The 19,137-nt window shown below is 43.2% G+C and overlaps 1 protein-coding gene across 3 annotated transcripts in view; it reads right to left on the bottom strand.

Moving 5' to 3' along the window:
- The window catches only part of LOC122793954 (pantothenate kinase 3-like), a 1,051,947-nt gene that overhangs the window by 482,813 nt on the left and 549,997 nt on the right, over positions 1-19,137 (bottom strand). For all 3 annotated transcript variants that reach the window (XM_044062003.1, XM_044062002.1, XM_044062001.1), the window contains exon 5: positions 10,365-10,541. In XM_044062003.1, the coding sequence (XP_043917938.1) occupies positions 10,365-10,541 (177 nt within the window). The remainder of the gene's footprint in view (positions 1-10,364; positions 10,542-19,137) is intronic.

Genomic DNA, 19,137 nt, shown 5'->3' with positions numbered 1-19,137 from the left:
GGCCTGCAAAATGTAATGACTGGATCTAGGCACTTTGTGAATACCCTGGGCGCAGTAGATAAGCCAAAGGGCAGTGCAGAGAAAGTACAGTTGTGTACCTACCATAAATGTAGATGTTCGAGTGTATTCACTGTTGCAGTCATTACACTTGGGTTATCCTGCTGGCAGGCCACCCGCAGTCGGCCTGAATTCCAAAGTCTAGGTCCGGCGTCGGTTGCTGTCGCCTCTTTCCTGACATCAGTCCGCCAGGGGTATAAAAGATGCAACCGACGCCATTTTCTTCAGTTTTTCTTGCCCCAAATGTCAGGTGCCCCCAAATAGGTAGGCTGAAGAAATTATGCCAAAAACCAAGCATGTACTAAAATAAACATTTCCTTCATCTACAAGCAAATACACCATATAGGTCGTATAGAAGTGAGAAGTACAGAAAAGTCCCAGCAAAGAAAAAAGGGGGATGGTGGGAGGGTAACCTGGACTGCAACAGTGAATACACTCTAACATCTACATTTATGGTAGGTACACAACTATACTATGTTCATCGTGTTTCACTGTTGCAGTCATTACACTTGGGTTGAATCCCAAAGCTGAGGTTGGGTGGCTGGGCCTAAATAGGATTAAGAGAGGCTACCAGGCCCTGCAGAACTGCAGTGGCAAAGCCTGCTCTGGATTTAGAGTAGAGAGGTAAGTGGTAGTGCTTGGTGAAAGTGTGCACTGAACTCCAGGTTGCAGCCTCTAAAATGTCTTTGGTTGGTACTCCTCTAAGGAAGGCTGCTAAAGTGGCTGCTGCTCTGGTAGAATGTGGCCTAATGCCCTTAGGCACTTACTTGCCATGTTGTGAATAGCAGAAGCGAATGCAGAGTCTTATCCATTTTGAAATAGTCTGTTTCGAGATAGGTTTTCTTTGTGATCCTGCAGCATAAGCTACAAACAGTTGCTCAGTTTTTCTGAAAGCTTTTGTTTTGTCCAAGTAGAATCGTAGCTGTCTGTGTATGTCCAAAGCGTGCAGAAGCCTCTCCGCTTTATTCTGGGGATTTGAATAGAATGCTGGCAAATGAATGGTTTGGTTGAGAGCCACACTGGACACTACCTTTGGCATAAATGTTGGGTTTGTCCTTAGAGAGACCCTGTCCTGATGAAAAATGATGAAAGGTTCTACTGCCATTAATGCCTGTAACTCTGAGACTCTTCTTGCTGAGGTTATTGCTAGGAGCAGAGCAGTCTTCCATGATAAGAATTTTATATCAGCTGTATTGGCTGGCTCAAAAGGAGGCAGTGCGAGTTTTTCTAAAACAAAGTTGAGGTCCCAAGTAGGTGTTGGCGCTCTCCTTGGGGGTCTTATGTTTTCTGCCCCTCTGTGAAACTGTCTTAGTAGTGGATGAGCGAGGTTCCGTATTGTAATGAGCTGAAATAGCAGAGGCATGGATCTTAATTGATGAGAAGGATAGGCCTTTGTCCAGCATCTCAGTTAGGTATTGTAAAATCTGAAGTATATTTGGAACAAGTGGCTCGAGTCCTTGTGCCTGGTTCCAAGCACAGAATCTCTTCCATTTTTCTGCATAAGATTTCCTAGTGCTGGGCCTCCTGGCTTCTAAAATGACATCCATACCAGCTTTAGAGAGAGGTGTGGTCTGAGTGGCTATATTATCTGCCATGCTGCCAGATTTAAGGTTCTGAGATGACTGTGCAGAATCTGATTGTTTTATTGGTCAGAAGATGAGGAATTTGAGGTAAAGGCCAGGCTGGGCCTTGAGACAAGCTCTTTAGGATTGGGTACCAGTGCTGGCGTGGCCAGTCTGGGGCAATCAGGACCATTTTTGGCTTCTCTTGTCTGACTTTTAGGAGTACCTTGGGAAGAAGAGGCAGTGGAGGAAAGGCATAAACTGTCAGGGTTTTCCAGCTGAATGATAGAGCATCCACCTTCTATGCTTGTGAGTGATAAGTTCTTGTACAGAATCTCTGTAGTTGGCAGTTGTGCAGGTAGGCAAAAAGATCTATGTCTGGGCGTCCCCATTTCCTTTTTATCAGGCTGAAGACCTGTGGATTTAGTTTCCATTCGTGAGAATCCATGAGATTTCTGCTTAGTTCGTCTGCCAGTGTATTTTTCATTCCTGGCAGGAATTGTGCCTGCAGATATACTTGACAGGTCAGTGCTGTGTTCCACAAAGTCATGGCTTGCCTGCGGAGGGGGTAGGAATGTGTGCCCCCTTGCTTGTTTATGTACCACATTACTGTGGTGTTGTCCATCTTTAGTAATAGTTGTCCTGGATGTAGTAGATCCTTGAAGGCTGTCAGGGCATTCTGTACAGCTAGCATCTCTTTTTGATTGATGTGAAGAAGCATTTGTTCCTTGCACCACGTGCCCTGAATACATTTTCCTGCCATGTGTGCCCCCCAGGCATAATCTGATGCATCTGTTGTTATTGTCTGCCTGGCTGTGGGTAAGGTAAAAGGCTGTCCCTTGTTGTGGTGACAGGCCCATGCCCACCATCAAAACTCCTGTTGCAGGCAGGGAATTAGAGTTATTATTGTTTCCAGGCTGTGGCAATGTTGAGTCCAAACACTTTTTAGATACCATTGTAATTTCCTCATATGCAGTCTTGCATATGGTATTAGTAGAATGCAGGATGCCATGAAGCCCAGGGCCTGCAAAATTTTTCTTGCAGGGAGCTGGGTCTTTGTTGCCATCATTTGAAAGTAATGAGTCAGTTGCCTTTGCTTGTCTGGCTTGAGACAAGCCATCTGGGAAGTTGTATTTAAGCTTGCACCCAGGAATATTATCTCTCGAGAGGGCACTAGTTTTGATTTATTTTCGTTTACTGTGTACCCTAGGCAAACTAGTAATCTGTTTACAAACGCCAGATGCTTTAGTAGAATGTCCTTGCTGTTTGCTTGAATAAGGGAGTTGTCCAAGTAGGGATATATTTGAATTCCTTTTTGTCTGCAAAATGCAATTACTGGTGCCAGGCATTTTGTGAAGACCCTGGGCGCAGTAGATAAGCCAAAGGGCAGTGCAGAGAATTGGTAATGAATTGAGCCAGCTATGAATCTGAGGTATCTTCTGCAAGATTGTCTGATTGGGACATGCAGGTATGCCTCCTTGAAGTCCAAAGTAACTAGTCAAGCCTTCTTGCCCAACATGGGTAGAATTTGCTGCAGTGTTAACATTTTGAATTTTGGAACATCCAGGAAAGTATTTAGGATTGACAGGTCAAGGCTTTGTCCTTTCTGGTTGCCAGGAAAAGTCTTGAGTAAAATCCTTGTCCCTGTTCTTGTTGTGGTACTCTTCGAATAGCTCTCATGTTCATGAGAGCAGAAATTTGTTTTTGTGCCTCTGCCCATTGATTTTGTGGCAGGTCCGGCATACCTTTTGATTTTGGAAGGGTGTGAAAGTGGAACCTGTAACCCTGAGAAACAATATTTAGTACCCATTTGTCCTGGGTGATCATGTGCCAATTTTGTGAGAAAAGTGCTAGCTTTCCCCTAAGGCTGCTACCAAAGTAAGAGCTTGGCATTTGTAGGGGGAAGTCACTGGGACTGTTTCCTATAAGGTTGTGATTTGTCTTCTCCTCCTTTGGGGGCTGAAGCACCCCATTGTTTAGGTCTGTATGAGCCTTGGGGCTGAGATCTGCCTCTTGGGCGTCTGTATCTGCCTCTTTATGGCCTGTCTGACACCGGAAAGGACCAATTTTTTGAAGGCCAGTTTCTGCTAAACCTAGGTGGTTGTACCTGTAAGAAATCCTTTACTGTCTGCATTGATTTTGCTTTATCCTCCATTTTCTTTAACACCAAAGTATCGTGCTGTAGTGGAGCATCCAATAATTTTACTTTAACATGTTCAAGTAAACTTTGTTCTTTCAACCAAGCATGCCTTCGAATGACAGAGCCTGTAACTGCGGCTCTACAAGAAGCCTCTAATGAATCAAAACCACATTGCAGAGTATGCCTTCCCACTTGTTCAGCTGCATGCAATAAATCCTGCATTTCCTTATTGTCAGGACATTCTGAGTTTGTAACCATTTTCTGTTTTAACAAAGACATGAGGTACTGTTGATATTTAAGCATGTGAAACTGGCAGTTTAAAGCCCTTACAGCTAAAGTAGCAGAAGTATAAACTTTTTCCCCCATCTATCCAGAGCTCTAGAATCCCTATCAGAGGGGACAGGATTTTTTGCAGTGGAAGCCTAAACCCCTTTGGCACACTGAGAAATTGTTTCTGGGTCAGCAGCAGGGTTTTTATAAAGAAATTTATGAGAGTCAGGGACCCTGCAGTACCTATCTGGCTTGACTGGAGCAGGGGGTAAAGAATCAGGAGACAGACTGGATTCAGAAAAAACAATATCAAGCGCATGGGGGATAGCCAGGGGGCTGTGCTGAGGCAATAAAAGAAAGTCCCTGAGCCTTTTCTTGGATTCTGAATAATCCTGGCTCTCCCAATGGAAATGCTCCCTCATGGTGTGCAAGGTTTCCCCAAAAGAATAATCCTCAGGCGGAAAGGCTGAAGGTACAGATTCTTCTGCATCAGAGTCCTCATAGGGAGGGAGAGAATATCCCTGATCTGAAGAGGAATCAGAGGAAATAGAAACCTGGTGTCAGTGTCTTGCCTAGGCCTATTATCAGGAGGGGGATGGGAGCCCCTGATCAAAGTAATTAGGTCCTCGGCCATTTTAAGCATCTGTTTCTTTGGCATGGATGATTGTCCAGGAGAATGCTGTACTTGTTTCCTTGTCTTTAATGGTGTTTTTGACTTTGCCTTGGCTGCTGTAGTGGACTTAATAGTAAGTTGTGAAGGTCTGAAAACACCCTCAGAGGCCGATGCCTGCTCAGCGGCTCCGGACCCATCTGAGGGGATAGTTTCCGCAGGCCCAATACCTTGAGTTTCCAGAGGCCTAGGTGTCTCCACGTGGGAGTCTGGTACGGTCTGTGGCTTTGAGGTAGCGGGTGTCAGGGGCTGCGAAAGCACCTCACTGAGAACCGGCGACTGGCCTAGAAGAGGCTTCGTCATTGGTTTTGGACCTTGGATGCCTGTCCTTTTCCTTGCCTTTGCGTTTTTTATGAATTCCGGTCGTCGGTTGTTCCGACAGCATTATGTAGTTAAACCTTCGGCCAAAGTAATGTAAAGCAAAATCAAACTGACGCTTAATAGTGCGTTTGTTGAATCTAGCACAAAACCGACAACCAGTAACATCGTGGTCAGGGCCTAGGCAAGGAATGCAGCAAGAATGAAAGCCCTTATGAGGTATTTGCTTCCCACGAGAAATACAATTGTTAACTTTTACTGACATCGGTCTGGAGCAAGAAAAAGTTTCCCCAACGGGGTACTTAGCTTTATTGAAGACTTTGGTTCTGAAATTCGATTTCGAAAATCTCAGGAGTCGGCCGACCGGCACTTGCGAACTGCTTTTGCTTCGGGCACCGCGCGGCAAGAAACTGGTGTCGGTTGCATCTTTTATACCCCTAGTGCACTGACGTCAGGGAAGAGGCGACAGCAACCGACGCTGGACCTAGACTTTGGAATTCTGGCCAACTTCGGGTAGCCTGCCAGCAGGATAACCCAAGTGTAATGACTGCAACAGTGAAACACGATGAACATCTGATAGTGCATGTAGTCTGCTTTGAAGCGTAGGTATCTTCTGCAAGACTCCCTGATAGGGATGTGCAAGTATGCTTCTTTTAAGTCTAGTGTTGCCAACCATGCATCCTTGCCTAGTATAGGAAGCAGCTGATGAAGAGTCAGCATTTTGAATTTTGGAATCACCAGAAAGGTGTTTAGAATACAAATGTCCAGGATAGGATGCCATGTATTGACTTTTCTGGGTACCAGGAAGTCGCTAATAGAAACCTTGTCCCTTTTCCTCTTCTGGTACTAACTGAATAGCCCCCATGTTTAAGAGAGAGAGTACTTGATTTTGGGCCTCTGCCCACTGATTTGGGGGTAAATCTGGCCACCCGCTTGATGTTGATAACGTGTGGAAATGAAATCTGTATCCTTGGGACACTATATTTAAAACCCATTTGTCCTGGGTAATAAGTTCCCAGTTTTTGGCCTGCAGGCCAATCTTTCCGCCTAAAGGAGCATTCAGAAGGGAAGTGCTTGGAAGTTTTAAAAGCAAGTCATTGAGACAGTTTTCCATAGGGGGAGTCTTACTACTCCCAGGTTTGGGTGCGGAAACCCCCCACTGCCTAGTCTTGTGTGTCCCTTGGGACTGTAACCTGGGGTTTCTGCTGTGTCTGGATTTGGCTTGAGAAGATCTGGAAGGGGCTGGAAAGGACCAATTTTTAGAGGGCCAGTGCCTACTAAATCTAGCAGGCTGAACTTGTAAGAAATCTTTAACACTTTGCATAGATTTAGCTTTATCTTCCATTTTTTTAAGAACTTCCTCAGCCTTGTTGCCAAACAGGCGGTCCTGATTTAAGGGAGCATCCAACAATTTAGCTTTAACATGATCAGGCAAAGATTGCTCCTTAAGCCAAGCATGACTTCTGAGCACAGACCCAGTAACAAATCAAATCCACATTGCAAAGTATGTTTTCCAAAGTGTTCAGCAGAATGCATTAAATCCTGTAATTCAGTCAGGAATTAACATCATTTTCTGTTTAAGCAATCCAATAACATGCTGTTGATACTTTTAACATATGAAACTGGCAATTTAAAGCCCTAATGGCCAAGGTTGCAGAAGTGTAAACTTTCTTATTCCATCTATCCAGTGCCCTGGAGTCTCTATCAGAGGGGGTAGGATTTTTAGCAGTAAAAGCCTTAATGCCCTTGGGTCCCTGTGAAATAGTCTCTGGATCCGCCATAGGATTTTTAAAAAGGAACTTGTGAGAATCAGGAACCCTGTAATATCTGTCAGATTTTCTGGGAGCAGGAGGCAAAGAATCAGGGGCCAAACTAGATTCTGAAAAGGCATCATCAACAATGTCTAGTACAGGAGGTATAGCTAAAGACCTATGCCAAGGCAGGAGTAAGAAATCCCTAAGCCTCTTTTTTGAATCAGAAAAATCCTGGCTTTCCCAGTGGAAATGTTCCCTTAGAGTATGTAAGGTCTCACCAAAAGAAAAATCCTCTGGAGGAGAAGCAGAGGGAATAGAGTCCTCTGCATCAGAATCCTCATAAGTAGATAAGGGCAAATCCAGATCATCAGAAGAATCAGAAAAATCAGAATCCTGGTCAGAAGATTCATAAACAACTTCAGTCCTAGGTCTCTTAGAAGGGGTAGGATAGCTTCCCCTGATTAGATTATAAGATCTTCAGCCATTTTTATCATTTGTTTTTTAGGCATAGAAGCCTGGGCATGCGGCCTGGGTGTCGGTTTTTTAGGCATGGTTCGAGATTTTGGCCTAAATGAGGAAGGAGGCATCTGTTTAATATGCAAGTCTGTAGGCCTGAATACACCCTCAGGAGCCGGTGCCTGCACAGTGGCTCAGGACCCATCCAAGGCAGTGACATCCGCAGGTTACACAGCTGAAGTATCTCACGGCATTCTGGACTCCGAATGGGTCTCAGTAGAGGCCTGCAAGTCAGAAGTAGCGGGTATCGGGCTGTGAAAGTGCCTGAGTACCGGCGAACTGGCGACTGGCTTAGGATAATTAAACCGAGAACCGAAATATTTAGAAGCAAAAATATACCGACAATGGATAGTGCGCTGATTAAATAAAGCACAAAACCGACAGCAAGGTACGTCGTGGTCACGGCCTAGGCAAGGAATACAGTACAAATGAAAATCTTTGTGAGGTATTTGCTTTCCACAAGTAATGCAATTATTAACTTTTACTGACATTGGGGTAAGGAGCAAGAAAAGGTTTCCCCAACGGGGTACTTAGCTTTAGTTGAAGACTTTGGTTCTGAAACCCGAAAACAAAAATTTCAGGAGCCGGCTGACTGGCACTTGTGAACTGCTTCTGCTTCAGGCACCGCACAGCAAGAAAGACTGATGTAATGGCGTCGGGTGCATGTTTTATACCCCTGACGTCATGGAAGAAGGGACAGCAACCGACGCAGGACCCAAGACTTTGTTAATCAGGCCGACTGAGGGCTACTGCAAGCAGATAACCCAAATATAATGACTGCAACAGTGAAACACAACAAACATCTGCAAAATACAAACTCCAATAAAACTGTGATGAAGACACACAAAGAATCAAGAACACACACAAATGTGTTAAATGGAGCCATAAAAAAGATGTCACAATGACAAAGTTGTGGCCTAAAGGGGAGGCAAAGTTCAACTTTCACCGAGAAAGAAAAAAAAGTATAAAAATAGTTGGATTTAACCTGAAAGCCACTGCAATGATAAATGAAAAATCCACAATTCAGTACATGGATGCCAAAAAGGCAAAATACAGTGAAAGAACACATGGAAACAGACTTTGGTTGTTTCCCTGATATGAATGTAGGTTCATCTAGCAACCAGCTGTGTTAAGCCTATATGTAAAAAGAAAGTCTCTGCTAAAGTTTTTTCTGTTAAGATGTTTACTGCCTGTGGCATTTATTTCTGAAGGCTGAAGAATATGTATGGGATCATATATTACAAAGTTGGAACACTTAAAATACCTGTTAAAAGTTTGTAAATTAGCCTACTTATGAGGATGTTGCCAATATTTGGATGTGCGAGATTGTGGGACAGTGGGGACTGGAAATCTGCTCTTTCCCTCTGTAATGCAATCTCAGTATTAGTGTATGTATGTGTATATGTATGTGTGGGTATATATATATATACATACATATATATATATATATATATATATATATATATATATATATATATATATATATATATACCTATATATATCTATATATATATTTATACACCTATATATATCTATATATATATTTATATATATATCTATAAATATATTTATATATATATATATATATATATATATATATATATATATATATTTATATATATATACACACATATAAACACAATAAACACAGCAGTGGGTGTGGAGGGGTGCAGGGGAGTTGCCCCACTGAAAAAAAAAATCTTTTTGCTTGGTTCATTTTTTTTAAATCTTTCTCATTCAAACAATATCTAATTGTTCAAACTCTTTACAATCCAAACGTTTGACATAAACTCATACAGCTACATGTATATGTAATACAGTAATTAAGTTAACCATTGTTAAAGTCGATATCTATTTAGCTGACACTTTGAACGACAGGTGTGTGAGCCTGATACCTTAATGGGGTTGAGGTATATCCCATTTACCAGGTACAGTGAGATCTGTGATTAAGAAACTATAATACGTAATGGTTGTGGGGGCGCAGGTGGGGTTGCCCCGCCCTTAAAAAAAACATGGTTTTGTACTTGCATACTCCGAAGTTACGCCTGATAGCATGTGCAATGCATTGTTGTAATTTTTTTTCAAATTTTAATTTTTTTTTTTATTTAGTCATAATTTATACATATAAATACACACACACACACACACACACACACACACACACACACACACACACACACACACACACACACACACACACATGTAATGCATACGCACAATGTACCCTGCACACTTTTGTCCCTCTGCACCTGCTGGCCATCATAACATTTCCTCACTACGTTTCATCCATTTCCCTGTAACCTGGCAAGAATGCAGCCACATGGAGGGCATTATTCAAGCAGCCATCAAAGGATTTTTTTATTTTAGCCATTACCATCTCCTGCACTTTCGTGCAATCACTCAAGAGATAACTGTGCAATGGACCTTTGTGGAAATTATCACCTGCCTCAATACTTGAAGCAACTTTATGGTCTCCATCACTGCTGGGGAGCAGGGCGTACACCCTAGACATATGCCCCCCTGCTCAAAACGCCCACTCAAAGAGGTAAGCAGGCAGTAGCTTTATCACTCATCCACCTCTCCCAGTTGTCTCCTCAAAGTCACTGATTTTGAATTGTAATCCAGATATACGGCCTATGTACTACAAATAAGGATACTGTTACTGGTGCACAACAAAACCACCTCCTACTGGGTTCTAACAGTAAAATTATACTAACTAATCAATTCCATTTTCTTGTCATGGTAAGTAAATTTACTTTTAGGGTCAGATTAAAAGGCATTTTTGCCACATATAATGACCCTGTCTGTGATAGATCCGTCTACAACTCACGAATATGCCAATTTAAAACATTTACTCTGTCAGGATTAACATTTTATTTATCATGAAACATGTTAAAGACACTTATGCTTTATAAATAGAAGTGGGTGTGACATTATCCAACAATCAACCGCAGTAGCCAAATAAATACCTACTTTACAACCAGGTTCCGTTTTACTAACAGTGCCAAGGCTATTCATCTTCCAAGAGATAGTAAGTGTTAAGTTGAAATGACAATCACACAAACAGCTGACATTACCTAGATGCCACAGCCCAGCCAGGTAGTCCGAACCTCTCATAATCTCCTCCATAGATATCCTTTACTAACTTATCTACTTTGGTGCTGTCGCCATGTGATGCCATTTCCAAAGCTTCTTCAAATGTAGAGCAGCCTGTGAGCAAACAGCAAAGGCCAAGGAATGTCCCACCTCCAAGACTACAGGCAAAAACAGTGAAACTTCATTAAAACTTGACAGCATGTACTGCTACATAGACAACTACAAAACTGCAATTTTATGCAACAAAGAAAATGGCTCACATTTAGATGCATCCACAGCACAGCATCACAAGTCACAATAAAGAAAAAGTACAGTTTTGTACCTACCATAAATGTAGATGTCCGATAGGAATGCATCTGCATTCCTAACAAATGGGTTGTCCTGTCGTCAGGCAGCCCTTCGGTCGGCCGGATTCCAAAGTCTGGGTCTGGCTTCGGCTGGTGTCGCACTTCACCCGACGTCATAGCTGCAGATATTTGGGTATAAAGGCATCAGCAGACGCCATTTTCCTCAGTGTTTCTTGCCCCAGATGCCAGGTGCCCTCTAGGAAGGCTAAATTTGGATAAATGCCAATGATTCCAAATAGTAGAGAGCAACCACAAAAAATAAGCATGTATGTACATATATACAAACTAATACACCATAATAGATCCCCCCCCCCCAGCTAGCTACAAGATGGCCAAATACCCTAGGAGTACCACAGTGGGGAAGGTGGGTGGGTAATCCTGACTGCAGATGCATTCCTATCGGACATCTACATTTATGGTAGGTACAAAACTGTACTATGTCCTTCAAGGATGCATCTGCAGTCCTTACAAATGGGTAGAATACCATAGCTAAACTAGGGGAGGAGGAAAAAAGAGATTATGGTGTAGTTAGGATCCCTTGCAACACAGCAGTGGCAAAACCTGCTCGGGATCTGGAGTATAAAGGTAAATTATAATGCTTGGCAAATGTATGCACGGAGGTCCAAGTAGCAGCCTCTATAATGTCCTTGGTGGCCACTCCTCGTAAGAAAGCTGTGGTAGTGGCTGTAGCCCTTGTAGAGTGAGGCCTGATGTTATCTGGAGTTTTCTTTCCATGGTAGGAGTAACAAAATCTAATGCAATTTCCTATCCACTTGGAGATTGTTTGTTTTGAAATTGCTTTTCCTTCCTTTCCTGTAGCATATGCTACCAGAAGCTGGTCAGTTTTCCTATTGCTCTTGGTTCTGTCCAGGTAGTAGCGTAACTGTCTATGCACATCCAAGGCATGTAGCAGTCTTTCTCCCCTGTTCTGTGGGTTTGGGAAGAAGGTAGGTAGGTGGATAGCCTGATTTAAAGATACTCTGGATACCACCTTAGGCATGAATGTAGGATTAGTTCTCATGGACACTCTATCTTGATGGAAGATCAGGAAGGGTTGTACTGCCATTAATGCCTGTAGTTCAGATACCCTTCTTGCTGAAGTGATTGCCAGCAGGAAAGCAGTCTTCCATGATAAGAATTGTAATTCTGCTGTTGCTGCTGGTTCGAAAGGGGGAAGTGTCAATTTCTCTAGCACAAAGTTCAAGTCCCATGTTGGCAATGGCGGTTTCCTTGGAGGTTTTACATTTTTAATTCCTCTTAGAAACTGCCTTAGCAGAGGGTGTGAGAATACTGGAGGATCCAAGGTGTATTCTGCTGAGATAGCTGATGCATGTATCTTGATGGAAGAATAGGAGAGGCCTGTGTGGAAGAGCTCTGCCAAGTATTCCAAGATGCTGGCTATGTTTATCAGTGACACATCTTCTCCCCTTGCAGTACTCCAAATGAGAAATCTTTTCCATTTTGCTGCATAATTTTTTCTTGTTGAGGGTCTGCGAGCCTCAAGCATGATGTCTTTTACCCTTTGGGATAAATTTGGGTTAATTGATCTTATGTGATGTTCCAGGCAGTCAGCTGCAAAGTTTTCAGGTTTGGATGCAGGATGTTGTAGTTGTTCTGTGTTAACAGTAATGGAACCAGGGGTAGTGTCCATATTAGTTCCTGAGATAGGCTCCTTAGTAATGGGTACCAATGTTGCCTTGGCCAGTCTGGAGCTATCAGAATGATCCTTGGCCGGTCCTCTTTGATCTTCAATAGCACCTTGTGCATCAAAGGAAGTGGTGGGAATGCATATGCTGACAGGTTTTCCCAACTGAAAGATAGGGAGTCCACCTTCCATGCAAGTGGGTGGTACATCCTCGTGCAGAATTTCTTTAGCTGGTGATTGTGTGGAGATGCAAATAAGTCTATTTCTGGGAGCCCCCATCTCCTTGTGATGGCCTTGAAGATGTCCGGATGCAGCATCCATTCGTGGGCATCCGTGGTAGTTCTGCTTAATATATCTGCTAGAATGTTTTCTTTTCCTGGTACGAAAATTGCTCGTAAGTGAATGTTGTAGCTCAGAGCCACATTCCATAGGTCCAGTGCCATCCGGCATAGAGGGTATGAGTGTGTGCCTCCCTGTTTGTTGATGTACCACATCACTGTGGTGTTGTCTGTCCTTATCATCAGATGACCTTCTAGGAGAAATGGTCTGAATGACTGGATTGCCAATTTTACTGCCAGCATTTCCTTTAGATTTATGTGCAGGTGCAGCTGGTCTTGTGTCCATAAGCCTTGTATGCACTTGTCCATGTGGGCCCCCCAACCGAGGTCTGAGGCGTCCGTCGTGATGGTTTGACTTGGTTGAATGCTGTAGAAGGGCAATCCTGTGTTTGATTGGCAGGCCTGAGCCCACCATAGGAACTCTTGCTTCAGGCAGGGGATTATAGGAATTTTGGTTTCTAGGCTGTGTTTGTGTTGAGACCATACATTTTTTAGGTACCACTGTAGCTTTCTCATATGCAGTCTGGCATGAGGAACCAGTATTATGCAGGATGCCATGAAGCCCAGGGCTTGTAGTACTTTTCTTGCTGTCAGATGGTTCTGCTTTGTTAATGCCAAGAAGTAGAGAGGTAATTGTTTTTGTTTTTCTACAGTTAGAAATGCCATTTGTTTTGATGTGTCCAGCTCTGCACCCAAAAAGGTTATTCTTTGGGATGGTATCAGCATTGACTTTTTTATATTGACTGTATATCCCAGGGCTTGTAGCAGGTAAATGACTCTTTGTAAGTCTGCTGTTAGTTTGTTCATGTTGTCCGCTTGTATCAGGCAGTCGTCCAGGTAGGGGTAAATTTGAATTCCCTGAAGCCTGCAATGAGCAATTACTGATGCCAGGCATTTCGTGAACACTCTGGGCGCAGTAGATAAGCCAAAGGGCAATGCTGAGAATTGATAATGCTCTGATCCTGCAAGAAATCTGAGGTATCTTCTGCAATTTTGTCATATGGGAACGTGCAGGTATGCCTCCTTGAGATCTAGAGTTACCAGCCAAGACTCCTTGCCCAGCATGGGAAGAAGCTGCTGTAGAGTCAGCATTTTGAATTTTGGAACAATGAGAATGAGTTTAAAGTGGACAGGTCGAGAATAGGCCTCCAGTTGTTCTCTTTTCTTGGTACCAGGAAAAGTCTGGAGTAAAATCCCTTTCCTTGTTCCATAGATGGTACCTTTTCCACAGCTCTCATCCTTAACAATTGAGATATTTGTTTTAGAGCTTCTACCTTTTGATTTGGTGGTAGGTTTGGCATTCCTCTCTTTCCTGGTAGAGTATGGAAATGAAACCTGTAACCTTGGTTTATAGTTTGCAAGATCCACTTGTCCCTTGTGATGTAATGCCAGTTTTTTGAAAATAAAGCTAGCTTTCCGCCTAAGGGTGCTTCTATTTGTTCCCTGGTAGGTGGTGCCAGAGTCAAGTCACTGTGATTGTCCTGATGCAGTGGTGGTGGCTGCGCCTGTGCCTCGTTGGTTGTTACCCTGCCACTGGCGTCCCCTGTAGGCACCTCTGGATTGGTTTCTGCCTCTTGGTCGTCTATCTCTGCCTCTCTGGGCTTTAGAGGAGTCTGGAAAGGACCAGTTTTTGGAGGGCCAGTTCCTGCTAAACCTTGGAGGTTGGACCTGTAAGAAATCTTTCACTGTACAGATTTTGCTTTCTCCTCCATCTTCTTCAGTACCTGTTGTGCAGGTGGTCCAAATAAATTAGCCTTGTCCATAGGAGCATCTAATAGCTTTGCTTTGACATGGTCCGGTAAGGTCTGCTCTTTCAACCATGCATGCCTTCTGATAACTGTGCCAGTCATGGCTGATCTAAAAGAAGCCTCCAGTGCATCATAGCCACATTTTAAAGAATGGTTACTAACTTGCTGCATGTTATGTACCATTTCCTGAACATACTTCTTATCAAAAGGTTCATCAGAGGACAGTTTTTTTAGTTAACTGGTCTAGCATAAATTCTTGATATTGTATCATATGAAATTGACAGTTCAAGGCTCTAGCTGACAGAGTAGCAGAAGTGTAAACTTTTTTACCCCATCTCTCTAAGGACCTGGATTCCCTTACAGAGGGGAGGGTTTTTTTTGCAGAGGTAGATGCTACAGCCTTAGGACCCTGGGAGATAGTCTCGGGATCTGCTAAAGGAGCCTTGTATAAATGGTGATGTGTGTCCGGGACCCTGTAGAACCTATCGGGCTTAACAGGGGCCGGAGGTAAAGAATCAGGAGCAGTGCAAGCATCATTAAATGCATCATCTACAACAGAGAGAACTGGAGGTATAGCTAAAGGCCTATGTTGAGGTAAATGCAAAAAGGTTCTAAGCCTTTTCCTGGAGTCTGAAAAATCTTGGCCCTGCCACTGAAATTGTTCCCTCATGGCATGCAAGGTTTCCCCAAAGGAAAATTCCTCAGGTGGAGAGGCCGAAGGAATGGACTCTTCAGCATCAGAGTCTTCGTAAGGGGAATAAGGAGTTTCTGGAGGGTCTGTATTTTCTGGATCATCAGAAGAATCGTCTGTGGACACTGGCTCGGGGGGCTCTGCTCTAGGCCTCTTCTCTGGAGGTGGATGAGAGGCCCTGTCTGGATGAGGTTGGGATCCCCGGATTAAAGAAATAAGATCCTCTGCCAAAGAAAGCATTTGAGAGCTGGAAGTGGGCCTGTGAGAGGGGGTCTTAACAGGCACAGTCTTTGTAGCTTTAGCTGCTTTAGCCCTAGCAAAGGCCTTAATGGACATGGCTGCGGGAGGCCTAGCAGCTCCACGTGCGGGAGTTGAAGTATCCAGGGGAATAGTGTCAGATAAATCCTGAGAAATCACAACAGCAGGTTGGATTTCAGAAACCGACTCCACGAGGTTAGAAGAAACCTCGGTAGAAGGTCTGTTTTCGGCTGCAGGAAGAACCGCTTGCTCGGTTTCAGCCGAAACCGAGACACTCGCGGTTGGCTTAACCGTGGTTTCGGCCGAAACCGCGGACCGCGAGTGTCGGTCCTTTTCTTTGCGTTTTTTGGAGATTTGCGAAGTCGGAGGATCCGACGGCATAATATAAGCGAAATCAGAGCCGAAAAACTGCTCAGCAAATTCCGACCGACGTCTAAGCGTCCGTCGGTTAAAAGAAGCACAGGCTAGACAAGCTGCTACGTCGTGGTCTGGGCCTAAGCAAGGTAAGCAGTAAGAGTGGAAATCTTTATGAGGTATTTGTTTCCCACAAGTTAAACAGTTATTCACTTTTTCTGACATCGGCTGAGGCAAGAAAGAGTCCCCAACGGGGTACTCAGCTTTTTAGTAGTCTTCGGAGTAGTATTCGGTAGTAGTAATCTCTGGTTCTGACCGACCAGCACTTGCGAACAGCTTCTGCTTCGGGCGCCACGCGGCAAGAAAGACTGAGGAAAATGGCGTCTGCTGATGCCTTTATACCCGAATATCTGCAGCTACGACGTCGGGTGAAGTGCGACACCAGCCGAAGCCAGACCCAGACTTTGGAATCCGGCCGACCGAAGGGCTGCCTGACGACAGGACAACCCATTTGTTAGGACTGCAGATGCATCCTTGAAGGACATCCAATTTTTAGAACAATTATCAAAGCTTAATGCATTGGTCAAAAAAACAACTCTTGCACACTGTATAAAAAAATAAATAAATAAATTCTACCAAGACTAATCCAGGTAGGTAGGGTTAGTCAATAAATGTCTGAGAAAGTATTATGTTATGTAGCGAAGGAGCTGCTGTTGTAATACTGACACAGACTTGCATTATAAACCCTTAAGTGCAGTTTCTATATGCTTCAAATTAACATTCAACTAAACCACGGTCTTTTGCAATTAATTACTTACATGTAAAACATTTTGTAACTTAAGTGATGGCTGCGAGAGGGCAGTAATATTCAATAATGCAAACCTGGCTAAAAAGGTACTCTCACCTGGATACGCACACTGCAATCTAAACAGATTACGCAAGGACAGAGCATGTGCAATGCAATAAAACAGAAAAGTGAGAGTATACTGAAAAGAAAGTACATTTTGGCTTACAGAAGGAAAAGTCACTACAACGGTTAGTCAATGTAGTCATATTGATATATTTGCTGTAATTTACAGATTTTTGCATATATAAAATTCTGATACCTGTGTACAAGTAAAAAAAAAAAAACAAAAAAAAACAAAACAAAAAGCAAAATAAAACAAAACAAAAAACAAGCGCAAGAAAAATATGCAAACAGTAATATACAAGGGATTACCCACTAGGCACATCTCATTCAAGGTTAGGGGTACAATGAGGAAAGTAAAATTATGCCCCACTTACCATAATTGTAGATTTTCGAGTAGATCAACATTGTAGTATTGATTCCTGGGTCTTCCAGCCACACAGTAGCTTGAAACTGGCCCAATTTCCAAAGACTTTGCATCAACCCTAGCCAATGGACAGCCACCTGGATGTCAGGATACAAAAAGGGAGTCTGTTGGCAATATCTTTAGCTCATTCTAAGCAGTGAACAAGCAATCTGATGCCTGAGGACAGCATGACCTTCTCAGCTGTCTGGATTTGAGTGAAAAAAAGGAAAATTATACGCGGCAAAAAGGAGATGATGAAGATATGAGGACTATTTGCAGAGAACTGCTCTACCCCTTGTGCTCAGCAACAGGGAGACAAGAGGTCAGCAGATACAGGGGTTGGAGTCAGCGAATATGTACTGTGACACTGATCTACTCAAACACTGACAATTATGTTATGTGGCAACCAAATGTAATATGTCTTTCTTAATCAAAATTGCAGTGAGGACTCCCAAAGCTAACCGGCGGGTAGTTTTGCAGGATGGCAGTAGCAAAAACAAAGTTATGTACTTACCATAATGTCCCATCTGTATTGTCCATTTTCATTCTTCCTGAACTACTGGGTTTGGATTTGAACCTTGGATCCAACCCAGCCGTGACTACAGCACATGGCCAACTGAAACTCTCGAGCTCCTCCCTACCCATAACGCACCAACCCTTACATACCTCAGATCTTCTCTGCTAGATGACACAAGTAAGAAATAGTCGAATAATGTTCCTGACAAAGGAAACCAATATCTGGAGCTCCATACAAAACACTGTGGTGTCTTCGTAACATCTTATTCTTCCAGACGTTCATGATGCAAAGGTTGGGGGTTGGTGGGCAGAGAGTTAAGGAAGAATGAAAATGGGCAACACCGATGGAACATTATGGTAAGTACATAACTTCTTTATCGGATGTTGTCAATTTTCATTCATTCCTCAGCTACTGGGACACAGTCCCCAGCTACTTGAAATCCTGGGTGGGATCTAAGAAAGGATGTTTCTGAGCATGGCTGAACCAAAGGCTGCTCTTCCCCTCAAGACCAGATCCAATTTATAATGAGTAATAAAAGTATGAGGATTAGTCTAAGTGGCAGCTGCTGGATAAAAACACTGACAAGGTGGCCATAAAGCTAGCAGAGTGGGCTCTTACAGGTTTTGATAATGAAATTCCCAATTTATTATAGACAAAGGATTTGCGGTCAGTAATCCATTTTGCCAATGTTACCTTTGTAACAGATTTGACTAGCTTGTTGTCTGCAAAGGATATAAATAACTGATCAGACTTTCTTATACCTTTAGTTCTGTGTAAGTAGAAATGCAACTGGCTACGACCCTCCAGCAAGTGTAACATATATTCACCTTTGTTTTCAAATTTTGGAAAGCAAACAGGCAAGTTAACAGACTCATTGATATTGAATTCTGATACCACCTTAGGAAGGAAGGAAAGGTTGGTTCTTAATGTCACCCTATCCTTATGGAAAATCAAGTAAGGAGGTTTACAGGATAACGCTTGAAGTTCTGAAATTCTTCTGGCAGAGGTAAGAGGCACTAGAAATATCATTTTTCAGGTCAGAAGCTTAAGATCACATTTTCCTGCTGGTTCAAACAGGGAATGGATTAAGGCCTACAGGAGAAGATTCAAATCCTATGGACGAGTAGGATCTTCATAAGGTGGTCTAAGTAAAACAGCACCTCTTATGAAGGCCTTGCATACCTTAGTAGAGACTAGAGAAGAATTGACAACTCCAATATGAAAGTTAGAGACTGCTGCTAACTGAACTTTAATGGTAGAGGAGCTAGCTCCTTCATTGAAAATTTCTGCCAAAAAAAAAAACTCTACGACACTGTGTAGGGGCGGAAAAAGAGAAACCATTGGATCAAAGGACACAAATATCCTCGGATCCGATCCAGTCTCGGCAAACTCGGACACAAACACTCAAACGAAGAGTGAAACTGGCGAAGGAGTTGATACTGGAGGGTAAGAGCTGGCCAAGACTTCCTAACCTGAAGGAACAGGAGGGCAGGATCTGTATCTGCACCAAAAGAAATTTGCTCATCTTTCTACCCATGTCGGT

The sequence above is a fragment of the Protopterus annectens genome, chromosome 2.part1 (genome assembly GCF_019279795.1).
Source record: "Protopterus annectens isolate FY-2018-M chromosome 2.part1, PAN1.0, whole genome shotgun sequence".
NCBI lineage: Eukaryota > Metazoa > Chordata > Ceratodontiformes > Protopteridae > Protopterus > Protopterus annectens.
This window is presented reverse-complemented; position numbering and strand designations above follow the sequence as displayed.